Genomic DNA, 13,566 nt, shown 5'->3' with positions numbered 1-13,566 from the left:
CAGTAAAACCTACTACATAATCTTGTGTTTTTCCATCTTTCACCAGAGCGAGGGTGGGAATGACTTTGATACGCAGTCTTTCACACAGGAAAGGTGCTTTTTCCACATTTAGCTTCAGGAATTTGGTTTCCAAATGTTTCTTGGACAATATTGCCAAATGTTTATCTAGAATTTTACATCTGTAAAGCCAAACACAAATGAAAATTAAAAAATCAAACAGACCAGATACTTTTGCTACATAGGAGATTTAGCAATAGTGGTTGGAGAACGTGAGATTTTATCAGAGCCCATTTTATTTCTATCTCATTAGTTGTTTTTGCGGTAGGAAATCCAAAATTGACATTCTGGAAAATCAGACTTTCCTTTATGATATTTTTCAATCAATTACTGACATGCTACTCTGGCATGTTAACAGGGCCAAGCAAAACCATACTGTATCCCATTAACACTTTTTTCTAAATGGAGTTTCATAAGCATTGAATGTGAAAAGGGAGGGGGAGGAAAGAGACAGTCATAAACATTTAGCACCCCATTTGGGAAATCCCAAAGGAAAAAACGGTGCCAATGAAAGGAAACTTAAAAAAAAAATCTCCATGTGACATCATGCTAGTCAAGGTAATCAATATCTCTAACTAAATAAGCAAGACCATTTTAGCTCTATTCACTGTTAAATGGATCTGACAGTGTTTCTCCACAGTAGGCCCTTGATTGTTAATTGAAATGACGAAGATTAATGATGATAACAACAATAACAGCAGCTAACATCTATATAGTGCTTACTATGTTCCAGACACTGTGCTAAGGGCTTTATAGTTATTATCTCATGCAATTTGACTATTCTGGGTTGAAAGTATACCAAGAGAAAAGGAAGCACTAAGTTAAGTGACCTTGTCATTGCCAAAGTATTATTCTCAATTTAGGAAGTTAACTGGAAATACAGGTGGCTATCAAGAAATATGTCCTTTAAAAAGAATCCAACTATTTGTTTTAAAATGGTCAATACATTGCTTTTCCTGATTGAAACACTTGTAACCCTTTGGAAGAACAGCAAACGCCTACATGCTAGTTTTTGTACCCAGTTAAGTACTCTGTGAATCATTTAAGTCCCGATGTTCCTGAGGCTTAGTCAGTGGCATGGAGGTCATCTGTGGTCCAGAAAAGGTTTTTGGTTATTTTCACCACCTCACTTTTGTGTCTTCATATATCTGTCAAGCATTTTAGGTATAAGAATTTTGGTGAATGACAAATAACAATGAGATAAAAACAAGAATAAGTGTTAACCTTGAGGATACTATTTTAACTTGAATACAAATAGAGGGGTGTGTGTGTGTGTGTGTACAAGTGTGCAAAAATAAAAATCTCTTAAATGAAGAAACACCGTCCTGCAAGAAAGCATCCAAGCAGTCATTTAAAATGCACTCGGGGAAGCTATTTAAAAGATTTCCCTTGGAAAATATCTTCTAGTATTTGCTTTGTACATTTAGATAATAATTTTTATGTTTATTAAGGAAAGGTATAAGGTACAGACTGGAGTTGGCTATCTATCTCGTGAATGCCAAATGAGAAATGATTTTAAGTAGACAGCTAGGGTGAAGTAAATTTGTCTTGGATACCTTTCCACTTCTTGGATCATCTCACCCTTTCTCTCTTCCCAAGTCCCTTCCTAATCCCAGATGCCCCCTCTATTTCTTGCAATGACTGGCATATAGTAACCACTTAAATACTTTTTCATCTATTTATTCATTTCTCAACTAATCCTGCTAAAGTGTCAACTGATAAATTAAGGTGTTAGCTGATAAGGCTTATGTTTATATTATTTTCTTCAGAAAACATTTGTAAACTAAAAATGGACTTCATAGAAAAATGGCTTTGGCGGGGAGGGGGCAGCCCAAAATGCTATAATAACTTGGGAACCACTGTCATGTCTTCAATTATGTCTCACCTTAACTTGGAGGGTCACACTTCAGTGACTTTTTGAGGGTGGGAGGAGGGTCTGAGAAGTAGGTAGCCAACATTTTTCCCTTCCAAGACTGGTACCCCCCTCCCCCTTCTTTAGGAGGAAGTAAATACATAACCACTGGACAAATCCTTCTAAAAAGCTGTCCTATCTCTGCTTTCTAGATAGGTCCCTGACTTACACAGGTCCCACAGGAAAATCACAAGAACACAATTCCACTAAAGAACAGGCTAGTGAAACTTAACTACTATAAAGACTTTAGGCAAGGAGGGCAATTATTTTTTCCTTTGACAAAAGTTTTAAACTGTACAGTACATCTCTAAGAGTTACTGTTAGAAGTGACTAAAAACAATTCAAGAAATGTAAATAATTTCTATAGCAAGGCTCATTTTTTCTGTAACATATTATTACAACTTTGAATGTAAGTTCTAAAATTAACCTTTTAAAAGTACTACAATGAGGCAGCCTGTTCAATTTTCCTAAGTTCCTTTAAACATTCTATTTATTATATTTTTCTAACATTATAAAATCCCTTCACCAGAAATCAGTTCAGTTACCTGAATGTGGAATCTCTGAAGAAATGGCAAACCACTTTTTTACTTTCCTTGACTTCCTGAAAAAACTCTCTCTCACTAGGAATTTCTCTGTATTCACCATGTCCTTTTGAAAGCCATTCCTAAGTTAGAAAGAGAGGAAATAATGACATTTGAAATTTCTTTTTCAGTAGATGGGGATGTTAATCAAGTATCTAGGCAAGCATGTAAAATAATTCTTATTTTAGTCACTAAAATAATTTGCAGCCAGTAAGTTTTATTTTAGAGTAATTAACTTGAAAATAATCAAAACCTCCTACTCACTGATTCCACTTCCTCAATTACTGCAACTCCTTGCTATTTGATTTTCAATCCAATCACCCTATTGAAATTGCTCTCTCAAAAGTTGTTAATGATTTTTAACCTGCTCCCTGAGGTAGATTTTTCCTGACGAAGTCCTTATCCTCCTTGTACTATGCTCCCGGGTTTCTCACCTGTTGGTTACTCTGAGTACTTTTTAATGCTCAACATCTATCTCTTCTCCTCTACATGTGGCTGGTTATGCCCCAAGCTCGGTCCTCAGCCCCTTTCCTCTTCTCACTCCATTATGATTCCCATGGCAGTCTCATTCACCCCCACGTTTTCACGGTCACTTCTAATCACAAGACTCTAAAATCTCAACTGCCATTCCTGATCTCTCCCCTACTTCTCCTACTACCTGGTCCTCTATCTCTTACAAATCTCCATATGGTCCTATTCACATCTCAAACCCAACATGACCAAAACAGAATCATCACTTTCCCTTCCTAAATTCTTTTTTGCTGACTACATCACCACCTTTCCAGGTCACCCAAGTTTGAAATTGTGGAGTAACCTTTGATTCTTCTCATCAGTGTATCCATAGAGTTAAGCATATTGTAGTGGAAAAGTGATAAGATTTCAGGGTTCAAGTCCTACTTTTGATATTTACTAGCTATGTGACTAAAGTCAAGTCACTAATTTCTCTTAGTCTTAATTTCTTCATTTGTAAAATGGGAATACCTGTAGTATCTACCTTGTTTTTTTGTGAATATCAATTCAGTTAATATATATAAATTTGCTTTGTAACTTTTGAAACATTACATGAATGTCAGTTATTATAATCTAAGCATTTGCTGAATCCTGTTCTTACCTCTACAAGATCTTTATCGCATTTGTCCCCTGTATTCTACTTATATTACCACCTTGATTTGGTTCACATCTCTTGCTTAAAATACTGTTACAAACCTTACTTAATTTGCCCTTCTCCAAATTATACTTCATATGTCTTCCTAAGGCAGAGGTTTCACCATGCTTCTCCCCTGCTTAATAATCTTCAGTGGCTACCTGAATCATAAAGATCATAAAATATAATTGTCTCAATATGGTATTTAAAAGTCTCTCCAACTTACCTTTCCAGCTTCATTTCATATTATTCCCCCTTCACAAACTCTATTTTCTAGCTAAGCTGGGCTACTAGCTTATTCCCTGAACTCAGAATGCCATTGCCACCCATGTGATTAGTTTTGGCTATTTTTCAAGAGTTCAAATCTAGCCTCAGACAATTCCTAGCTGTGTGAACCGGGGCAAGTCATTTAATCTTTGTTTGCCTCAGTTTCCTCAACTGTAAGATGGAGATAATAACAGCACAGGGTTGACATGAGGATAAAATGAAATATTCGTAAAAAATGCTTAACACAGGGCCTGGTATATAGTAAGTGCTACAACAATTCTCTTCCCATGCCAAGGATAACCTAACTCATTTCTTTCAGAATTCATTCTTTCTCAGGTACTACCTTCTCTGTATATTCTTACCTGTCCTCACTATCCTGCAACTAAAATTGTTCTCTATCCTCAAATTCTCATAGAACAACTTGTCTAGATCTTCACCCTATACCTTGTATTGTATCTTTTTACAAGTTTTATTAGTGCATCACTCTATCCTGCTAGGACATAATGGTAGAATGTAAGCCCCTTGGGGTCACGGTCTGTGTGACCTTTCATCTTTATGTTTTTACCATGCTTAGCAGACACTTAAAGACATTTGTAGAACAAACTGAAAATCAAATTATATGCCTTTTTTGCTTTTTATTTTGAGAAAATAATTTGTATTTTCTCTCTCTTTTCCTATTTGGTGCAGCTCATCTTTAAATATACTAATTAGTCACAACATACCTAAGGTAATCATTTTGATTTAATAATGCTCTGAAAATTACATGGTATACTTAACATAAGGTTTTAAAATAAGCTTTCTGAAAACTTTCAACGTGTTAATTTACAGACAGGTGCTCGAGCTAGACAATAACCACTAATACCTCTGTTCTGCTGTGTTCCATCCAGGAACACAAGAAATTCTTCATCAGAAGAATTTCACCCAAAGTTTCCTTAAACTTCTATAAACAAAAGTTAATTATATAAGGCTAAATTCTACTTGTTTAATTACATTTGTGAAAATAAGTGTGTGGGGAAGAGGGAAATTTCTATTTGTCTTTGATGAGTGTCAGGGAATCAGGTATCATACTATTTGTACAAGTTCCTAGGAAGGGGGAGAGGTGGACCAGCTACACAAATCAGAGTTGGAAGGAATCTTAAAGGCTAAATAATCTAAACTCCTACCTACCAAAGGCTTCCCTCCACATTATTCTTGATGTATTTTAGTTTGTGATCAAATGTTACTAGTACAGGGGAAAGAATGGTGACTCTGGAACTAGAGAACCTGGGTTCAAAATTCACCTCTGATGCTTTACTATGTGACTCTAAGCAAGTTAATTAATCTCCTTTGGCCTCAGTTTCCTCCTCTATAAGATGAGAGGGTTGGACTAGATTAGATGGTCTTTTATGATCTCTGTGATTTCTGGGGATAAGGCCTTCACTACTGATTACAGCATCCCATACCATCTTTGAACTGAACAGCTCTGTTGGGCAAAAATTCTTCTGTATCCTTAGTTGAAATCTGCCTCTAATTTTCATCTAGATACTGGTCTGCCCTTTGGATTTATACAGAACAAGTCAAATATTTCTTCCATATGACAGACTTTCAATATCTAGATAAAACTATTATATTCTCTGCCTCTCAAATCTGTTCTTTAGCAGGCTAAATGTCCCTGGTTCCTTCACTCATTCTTCATGACATTTTGTCTAGACCATTCACAAATCTGGTTGTCCTCCTTAAAAATACACTCCAGTTTATCAATGTTTTTACCAAAATGTGGCATCCAAAACTGACCACAGTATTACAGATGTGGTCTGAACCACAACCGCATAGTACAACTATTACTTTCCTTAGTCTAGACACTATACCTCTATTAATTCAGCCTAAGATTGCATTTCTTTTTCTTGGCAACCCCAACATACTGTTGGATTCTAAATCAACTAACATAGCTAGGTGTTTTTCTCCACGTAGACTGTTTATTGTCTAGGTTTTGTTCATTCTGTACTTATACAAGTGGTATTCTGACCTTTACATTTATCTCTACTAATTTCATTTCGTCAGTTTTGTCCCAAAGTTAGATTCTATTAAGTTCTTTTTGAATACTAATTGTTATCCAGAATATGTGCTACTCTTCCCCTTCAGTTATGTCATTTGCAAATACGATAAGTGTCCATGTTAGTTATAATAGACTTCCATGTTACCCAAGTTGCTGATAAAAATGATGAACAGAATCACGCAGTTCTTTCTTTTAGCCTCATTGAAGAGCAAGTAGTACTTGGGCATTATTTTTTCCCTATGAAAATAGGTAAACTGACAGATATGAGCAGTGTGATTATTTCTTATCAATTGAAAGTTGAGAATCTGTGAACATATTTAAGAAACACTAAGTTCTTTTAAATTTTCATCCTTGGCAGATAAAATCCAACTGCTGCCCTTAGCAGTTTTAAATACTCAAATTGCTCCTTCAATAAGAAAACAGAGGCTATTCAATCTGAGTGCCTTCACCTCCCTTTATACTCATCTCAAAACCCCCTGATATCATCCTCCAGTATTTAACAATGAGGTGGCCCTTCTTGTTAACGCAAATGCTTTTATATGTTTCCCTGATTCCCATCTCCTCCAGCAGACTAAACCCTCTGTCATCCCCTCTCCCTAATTTTCAGCTTTTCTCCTTATCAACTGGTTCTTTCACTACTTCCTTCAAACATGGCCAAGTCTCTATTTACCCTTAAAAAAACTTTCACTAGATCCCCTCAAACTACTGCCCTACATATCTCTCCTTCTTTTCTCAGTCAAACTAGCCTAGAAAAAGCTGTCTACAAACATTGCTCCCAGCTTACTCTTCTCTTACTAAGTTCTCAACCCTTTGCAATCTGTCTTGGCCTCATTATGCTATTGAAATGGCTTTCTTTCAAGTTACCAATGATCTCTAAATGCCAAACATGAGGATCTTTTATCAGCCTTCAACTTTCTTGAACTCTCTTGCTGCATTTTAGGGTGAAAACTATTGCTCCTTCCAAGAATGAGGCAGCAAACTAAAAGATAGAAACAAGTGTGAAGTTTCATATATCCAAAGGACTGGGTTAAAAGAAGAGATCTTTGAATGGGTGCCATGGAGGCTTTTAAAGACTGTTATAACCTGGTCCTCAGTTTATTTTTCAAAATGATTATACATTATCTTCTTTCTTCAATTAAAATGTAATTGGGAAATGTTTAACAAAATAAATAAAAATATAATACAACACTGATAATGTTAATTTGTGATTTTCTATGTCAATATGCAGCAAGAGGAATCCACTTCTATCTGAGTTTGACATCACTACTCTATAGAATATTCCCTCCAATTACTGGTTACCACCTATTCCAACTACCAAGTCACCTCCCTTCCAAACTCCTTTCCTTTTAACTATTTTGCATTTGCTCCCAAAGTTTAGCTGGCATCACTCCTAATCACTTAGTTGGTTAAGCAGTGAGTCTTGCCTAGCATGTATTATTACTTCTTCCCCTGAAAATATCTTGATTTTTCTCCTATCTCTTATCCAAAACAGGCTGCTGAACGAGGATACTGTCTGCACAGCTCTCCCCAAATAGAGTCTTTACCCTTGTAAAATTACCACTATTCTTCTTCGCTATTTCCTCATTAGATATACTTTAATTTTACTTTAATTAACGTGTAATAAAGCTCTCAAAAGTAAGACTCACGGAGCAATTGCTCCATGAAATAAATCTAGATATATCGGCAAACAGCCTTTTGTCCAAACAATGCAATGGGCCCAATGTCTATCCTAATTAGTTTCTGAACAAAAATTATTTGAACAGTTACTAAGAAAATGAAAAACACCAATTTCACCTATCTTATCTTGAATATTATTAAGGCATTCAAAGTCTGGGTATCAACTTACATATCATATCTATAAGTATTTTCCTCTTTCATTCCACTAGCAAAATTTCATGTTTAACTCTATGTTCTTCAAAATAGTTTATGTATGCGATATTCCAACTGAACACATATTTTTAATAAATCCTAAAACTGTGCTCCTTTAACCCTCAAATCCCTAAAGCACTGCCTGACTACTCTTTGTCTATCAGTGCTATAAAAGGAAAAGCAGCTTAGGCTACAAAATACTGTATATGTATACCCTGCTGTTTAAAAAAAACAAATCTATTTTTAAAAATGTGAACTTAAAACAGAAAAATTAGTTTTCCCACTATGAGGAATTTTCCCTTCACAAAAGAATTCTTTAAATATTGATCTCCTTTGCTGTGTTTGTACAGAAAAATAAGTGTTAGGAGTACCAATAAACTAAAAACCAATCAGAATATGTAAAGTAGTTCTCATTTGTTTAAATGGAAAAAAACATTTTTTCTAACTATAAAAAAAAATCAACTTATAGAATTTTAAGGAACATTTAACTGGTCTCTTAGCTCTACAACCCTGATTCAATTGCTTAAATTGAAGTGTTATTTGAGTACAGCTCTTTCACTTCCCAACACACATTTACTCACATTCACACCCACCTTCTAGAGTTTTCTCTCTTCCTATCTCCCAGGCAGAAAGACAGAGATGCTGCCAGCTATCAATCATGCTTCTTACCTCTACACCTCTTCTGGTGGGTGGGGGTGGGGGGGTTGTCTAGTTTACTTTTATATAAAGAGAACACATTCCTTTTGAGTATACATTTTCTTTTAGACAAACTTTATACTGGGAATAATTGAAAAATCTTTCCTTTACAGCTCTCTACTTTGCAGCCATTCTTTTCATTTAAAAACATTCCTTCTAAAAAAGTTTCAGTAATTAACACCCCTATTTTATAGTCTGGCAGACTAAATTACAATAGGATTAATACAAGCATGCATGGAATTTAGGTCTTTTGATTCCTAGTTTATTACTCTGCCTAGATTTCACTGTCTTTTTAAACCAAATGAGAACACAGTGTTCTTAATCTGGAGACCTCATCAAAAAAAAAAGCAACTGTATTCAGATTATTACACTGATTAAGCTAAAAGTACTTGCTTTATACAAATTTTAAACAATGGCAAGGATACATTAATTTATCAACCCCTAAAAGTAAGGACTGACAGCAACTACTGCAGTAGTATAAGGTACTTGGACCATACTGTTTAGTAATTTCAGAAACCAGTGCAGCTAGGTTACTTGTTTCTGCTGTTGTGCTTTCTTTAGTGCTTCAAGTCTCTTTTCTTTGAGGCGCTCCAAATCATCCTCATCCATCTGATCCAGTTTTTGAATCTCAGAGTCCAGCTGCTGTTCCACAATACTGGTTGTCTGAAGCAACTGATTCTCCAGGACTTTTGCAAACATGTCAACAGATGTATGAGCTTCCATTTTTTTGACTGTATTGTTCACTCCTTACAAGTAGGGAAATAAAAATACACAATTAAAATGTTGCTAACATGAAACTATGTTTTCTTAGATTCTCCATAATGTCAGCAAGTAACAGCCTACAGGTAACTGACATAGTGATTTTGACTAGTTGTTTCCTTTCCTAGGCCATAAGTATGCACTCATGGAAAGTAAGAGATGATTAGAAAAAGAGTTGTTTTTGATTCAGATTCTTATTCCGTAATAAAACTAAGCCATATTTATTAAATGCTTACTATGAACGTAGACCAATGTGCTATAGGCCCTGGAGGAAATACTGGGGAAATGTTAGATACGATATGGTCTTTCCTCTCATGGAGTTCACAATCTAGGGGTTGGGGAAGCAGAGTTGCTAAAATAATTGAGGTCTGCATTTTAAAATTATATGTAGTGAATTAAAATGTCTAAGATAGAATAATAATAATCCAAGGAGGCATGATTTCATTAACATGAGCACAACTGCCACCAAAACAAATCACAACCCCTCTACAACTTGGTAGATAGCTTTCAATTAAAAACTGCCCTGGCTGAAAAGTTCATCACCCTTCAGCCAATCTTGTGATAAATGCCTGAAATCAGATATCAAGGATGATAGACATATAGTCTGTTGTTAATATCTGAAAGTTTTCCAGCCTGGTAGGGCCTTCCAGAGCCTGAAATCTATTTGCCTCACTTCTAAGCTATGGGGCATTGACAGGAGGAGGACTTTAGTCAGAGTTGGGGCTTACATTTATGTAATTCACTAAGACTCAATACTTTTTATAAAGGAAATTTCAATTCAATTAACATTTAAGCACCTACTATGTGGTTCCTAGGCCCAGGGATACAAAGAAAAAAAGGAAACAGTTCTTTTCTTCATGAAGCTTACATTCTATTGGCTAATAAATGTGAACGAAAAAGGGCTATAGAACACAATCTGTTGAATAAACATTCTCTATGATAATAATTTGCAGTATAAGCATTATTGCTACTGTATATTTTACAATAGAATTCATTACATGGCAGAATTCAGTGTTTTAGGCTCCATGTAAAAGGGGATCATTTGTTGAAAGACAAGAAAGGTATCTTTATAATTTGATCCTATAGTCACGCAGGTTCAAATTTTTGGTATTATCTTTGATTCTTCCCTCTCTTTCATCCATCATGTCCAATCAGTTGCTAAACTCTGTCATTTCTCCTTTCTAATTCCTCATCTATTCCTTTCTTTCTACTCCCATTGCCACCATAGGTCCTCATTATTTTTTGCTTGGATTATTTTAACTTCCTCCTACTTTGTCTCTCCTTGACTTTAGTCTATCTATTCCCTTTCTGAGTGATCTTGCGAACTGCTGCAAAGTAATCTTCCTAATGCACAGGTCTGACTATGTCATTCCTCTGCTTCAAAACTTCAAGATCACAAAGCCTCACATCTGGAGTATGAAAGAAACTTAGAGATGATTTAGTGATCCAGTCAACATTCTCATTTTGTAGATGAGAAAACTGAAAACCATAAGGCTGAATAAGCACAAAGGGAGTTAGTGGCAGAGCCAGGATTCAAATTCAGGTTTTCTGAATCCTAGTCCAGTGTTCTTTACACAATGCTGTTCTCATTGCTAAGGTTAAAATAAAGATTCCTGATTTTGGCATTTCTTTCACACTATTTCCCTTAATGAAATCTATGTTCCAGTCAAACTCTGTTACTATTTCTTTCATCTTATCTTGCTTTCCCTTCCCTCCATCCTTCACGCCTCTAAGTACCCATTTTCATCATCTCTGTTGAAATACTTCCCTTCAAGGCCCAGATCAAGTGCCTACCTCCTCTAGGAAGCTTTTCCTAAAGCCCCTTCCCCAAGTCTTAGTCTTTGTATCCTCATGGCCAGGCACATAGGAAGTGCTTGATAAATGTTTGCATTAAACAAAACTTGCCTGATTCAGACACATTGGTGAGGAACAACTGTCTACAATACAAAACATTTATACGATTCGTGATTGCATGTTACTGGGCTGTTAACAGGAGCCCCGATGAGCCAGTTTAAAACCTACTTAACAACAGCTTCGAGGCGGGTTCTGTTAACTCTTTTTGACAAAATGCACAGTCCCGTTAGTTCCCTACCCATCTTCCTCTACGATCATCTCCAATTCTGCTTTCCTTCCAGCTTTAATCGCTAATCCCTATGGCCCGTTTTCTTTTTCGGCGGGGAGAGGGAGACACAAGGCGAAAGACTAGCCGTGTCCTCAAACAACCTGAGGGCTTCTTTACTTCCCATCCGTGGGGACTCTGTTTTGGGGATCGGGCAGGCCTGAGTTCTTCAGAAACAGCCACGAAGCCTCGGGTTCCACTCCGAGATCTCCATTCCCACCTCTCCCGGCCACCCCACAAAATGGGAAAAGGGTCGCTGAAGTGAGAGCAAGCGCCCCCTCTCCCCCCCACCCCCGGCTTCAAAGCCATTAAAGACGCATGCGTGGCCCAGTCCGCAATTGCGCACTAGAGGCGTCGGCCCCTCCCCCCAACGGGACTACCCCGCTCGTCTTTCGTTTCCCCACCCCCCTCCGCGCTCCGCGCTCCCCGCTCCCCGCCTTGCTCTTAGCGTGTTATGGTCGCCCTACGGACATCGCCAATTTAGCTTTCTCGCCTCAGGGCTCACCTCACCTGAAATCACGGCGATTGCTGCGGTTCCCTTCCCCTCCCCCGAGAAGTGCCAAACACTTGGCGGAAGGTCACTGCTACTTCTGGTTCTCCTGCAGCAGCAGCAGCAGCAGCAGCAGCAGCAGCAGCGGCGGCGGCAGCGGCGGCGGGTGGGCACCAGCCAGTTGCATACACTACGCCCTCATTGGCTGTTTTCCACGTTCGACGCGAACCGATTGCCGCTCTAGGGGAGAGAAAGTGAGCGTCCCCGGCGCATGCGCTCTCCCGCTCGTCTGCGTACCCTCGTCTCCCTTTGGTTTCTGGGTTTCTCAGAAGATAGGCGTAACTGCCTCGGGTGGGTTTTTCTACGGAACGTGTAAAAGCCCAAGGTTCTTTACTCTCTTCCGGACCAAAGAATTCCAATACTGCGCCTCAGAGGTGCGACGGGAGGAGCAATGCATCTTGGGAATTGTAGTACTTTGGGGATGGAAGTGTTGTCCATTTGCTTGATTGACTCTTTTCCCTATAGTCCTTCAATGAATGTTTTATAGTAAACTACATAACAAAGATGAAATATATCTCCTTGAACATATTTTCTGGTTTTATTTTTCCAGATGAGAACTGAGACAGCATATAAGAGACATAGGATTAAAAAAAATCCAACTTTTTCTCTTTTAATGAGAGGATTGAAACTTAACCGTTCAGAAATTTGCTTTCCAGCACCGGTTGGACTGACTTGGGAGAATTACGTGAACTTTATCACAGAACAGTGAAACAAAAGATTAACAGCTTCTTAGGAGCTTCGGTAGTAGAAGGTTCTCCGCCAGGCACTCGGGACCCTGCACTTCTGACTCCTAAAGATAGGGAGCGCTCTCCTCACCCAGCGTCACCCGCGGGAGTCTGGGGACACTCTACCTTAAACGTAGAACTCTATGAGACGCTTTGCGTCCCCACGCCAGGGTGGCGGGGGCGATGCGCCTGCGCTGTGCGAGTTCATACCATATGTGCCCTGTCCCCGTGTTCGGGTTTGTGGTGAGCCGGGTCCGAGAAGCGGCGGCGGCGGAGGAAGGACAGAGAGCTGGGCCAGCTGAGGGGCTGTGGGTCAGTAAGGGGCTGAGCGAAGGTACTGGAGTCGCGAAAGCCATTGTCACGCGATGGGGAAGAAGCAGAAGAATAAGAATGAGGACAGGTAGCGGCGGCGGCGGCTCGGTGGGGGCGCGCGGGGTCTGCGCGGACGAGCCTCGCTTTGGGGAGGGGAGGGAGGTCACGAGCCTCAGTCCACCGGCTGGCTCGCGGGGTAGGGGGACAGCCGGGGCGGAGGGAAGGGGCCTCCTGGGTTCAGCCGGTGTGGGAGGCAGGGGGACGCCAAAGTTAAGCCACCATGTGCTGGGGCGGACCGGCTGGCCGGGCCGGATCTTCCCTTTCCCGCCCCGGGGTCAGTCTCCACCCTCAGCCCTTCCACTAAACCCTATTTTCCACTGTCCCGGATCAGGGGGTGGGGGTGGGGTGGAGGGAAGTGGGGACTTGGGAGGCCGGAGGGAGCCCGACCCTGCGCGAGGGGTCTAGGGGATTGAGCCCCTGTCGTTGAGGGGAGTACGAGGGAATAGGGAAGGGCTCGAGGCCATTCCTAGGGGGTAGAGA

General features: G+C 39.3%; 2 protein-coding genes across 3 annotated transcripts in view; one reads left to right on the top strand and one right to left on the bottom strand.

The window, feature by feature from the left end:
* Positions 1-12,101, bottom strand: part of TXNDC9 (thioredoxin domain containing 9) — a 16,027-nt gene extending 3,926 nt beyond the window's left edge. Inside the window, exons 1-4 of one of the 2 annotated variants that reach the window (XM_027842580.1) lie at positions 11,950-12,101; positions 9,096-9,307; positions 2,515-2,633; positions 1-179 (exon numbers count right to left, since the gene is read on the bottom strand). The exon at positions 1-179 is cut by the window's left edge and continues 136 nt beyond it. In XM_027842580.1, the coding sequence (XP_027698381.1) occupies positions 1-179; positions 2,515-2,633; positions 9,096-9,284 (487 nt within the window). In that variant the 5' untranslated portion in view covers positions 9,285-9,307; positions 11,950-12,101. The remainder of the gene's footprint in view (positions 180-2,514; positions 2,634-9,095; positions 9,308-11,949) is intronic. The other variant, XM_027842581.1, reaches the window with a different exon arrangement.
* An 840-nt stretch (positions 12,102-12,941) lies between these two features.
* The window catches only part of EIF5B (eukaryotic translation initiation factor 5B), an 80,620-nt gene continuing 79,995 nt past the window's right edge, over positions 12,942-13,566 (top strand). The window contains exon 1 of the mRNA XM_027842578.1: positions 12,942-13,114. Coding sequence (XP_027698379.1) covers positions 13,080-13,114 — 35 coding nt within the window. The 5' untranslated portion in view covers positions 12,942-13,079. The remainder of the gene's footprint in view (positions 13,115-13,566) is intronic.

Source organism: Vombatus ursinus, unplaced genomic scaffold (genome assembly GCF_900497805.2).
Source record: "Vombatus ursinus unplaced genomic scaffold, bare-nosed wombat genome assembly UNPS02014877.1, whole genome shotgun sequence".
NCBI classification, from domain to species: Eukaryota; Metazoa; Chordata; class Mammalia; order Diprotodontia; family Vombatidae; genus Vombatus; species Vombatus ursinus.
This window is presented reverse-complemented; position numbering and strand designations above follow the sequence as displayed.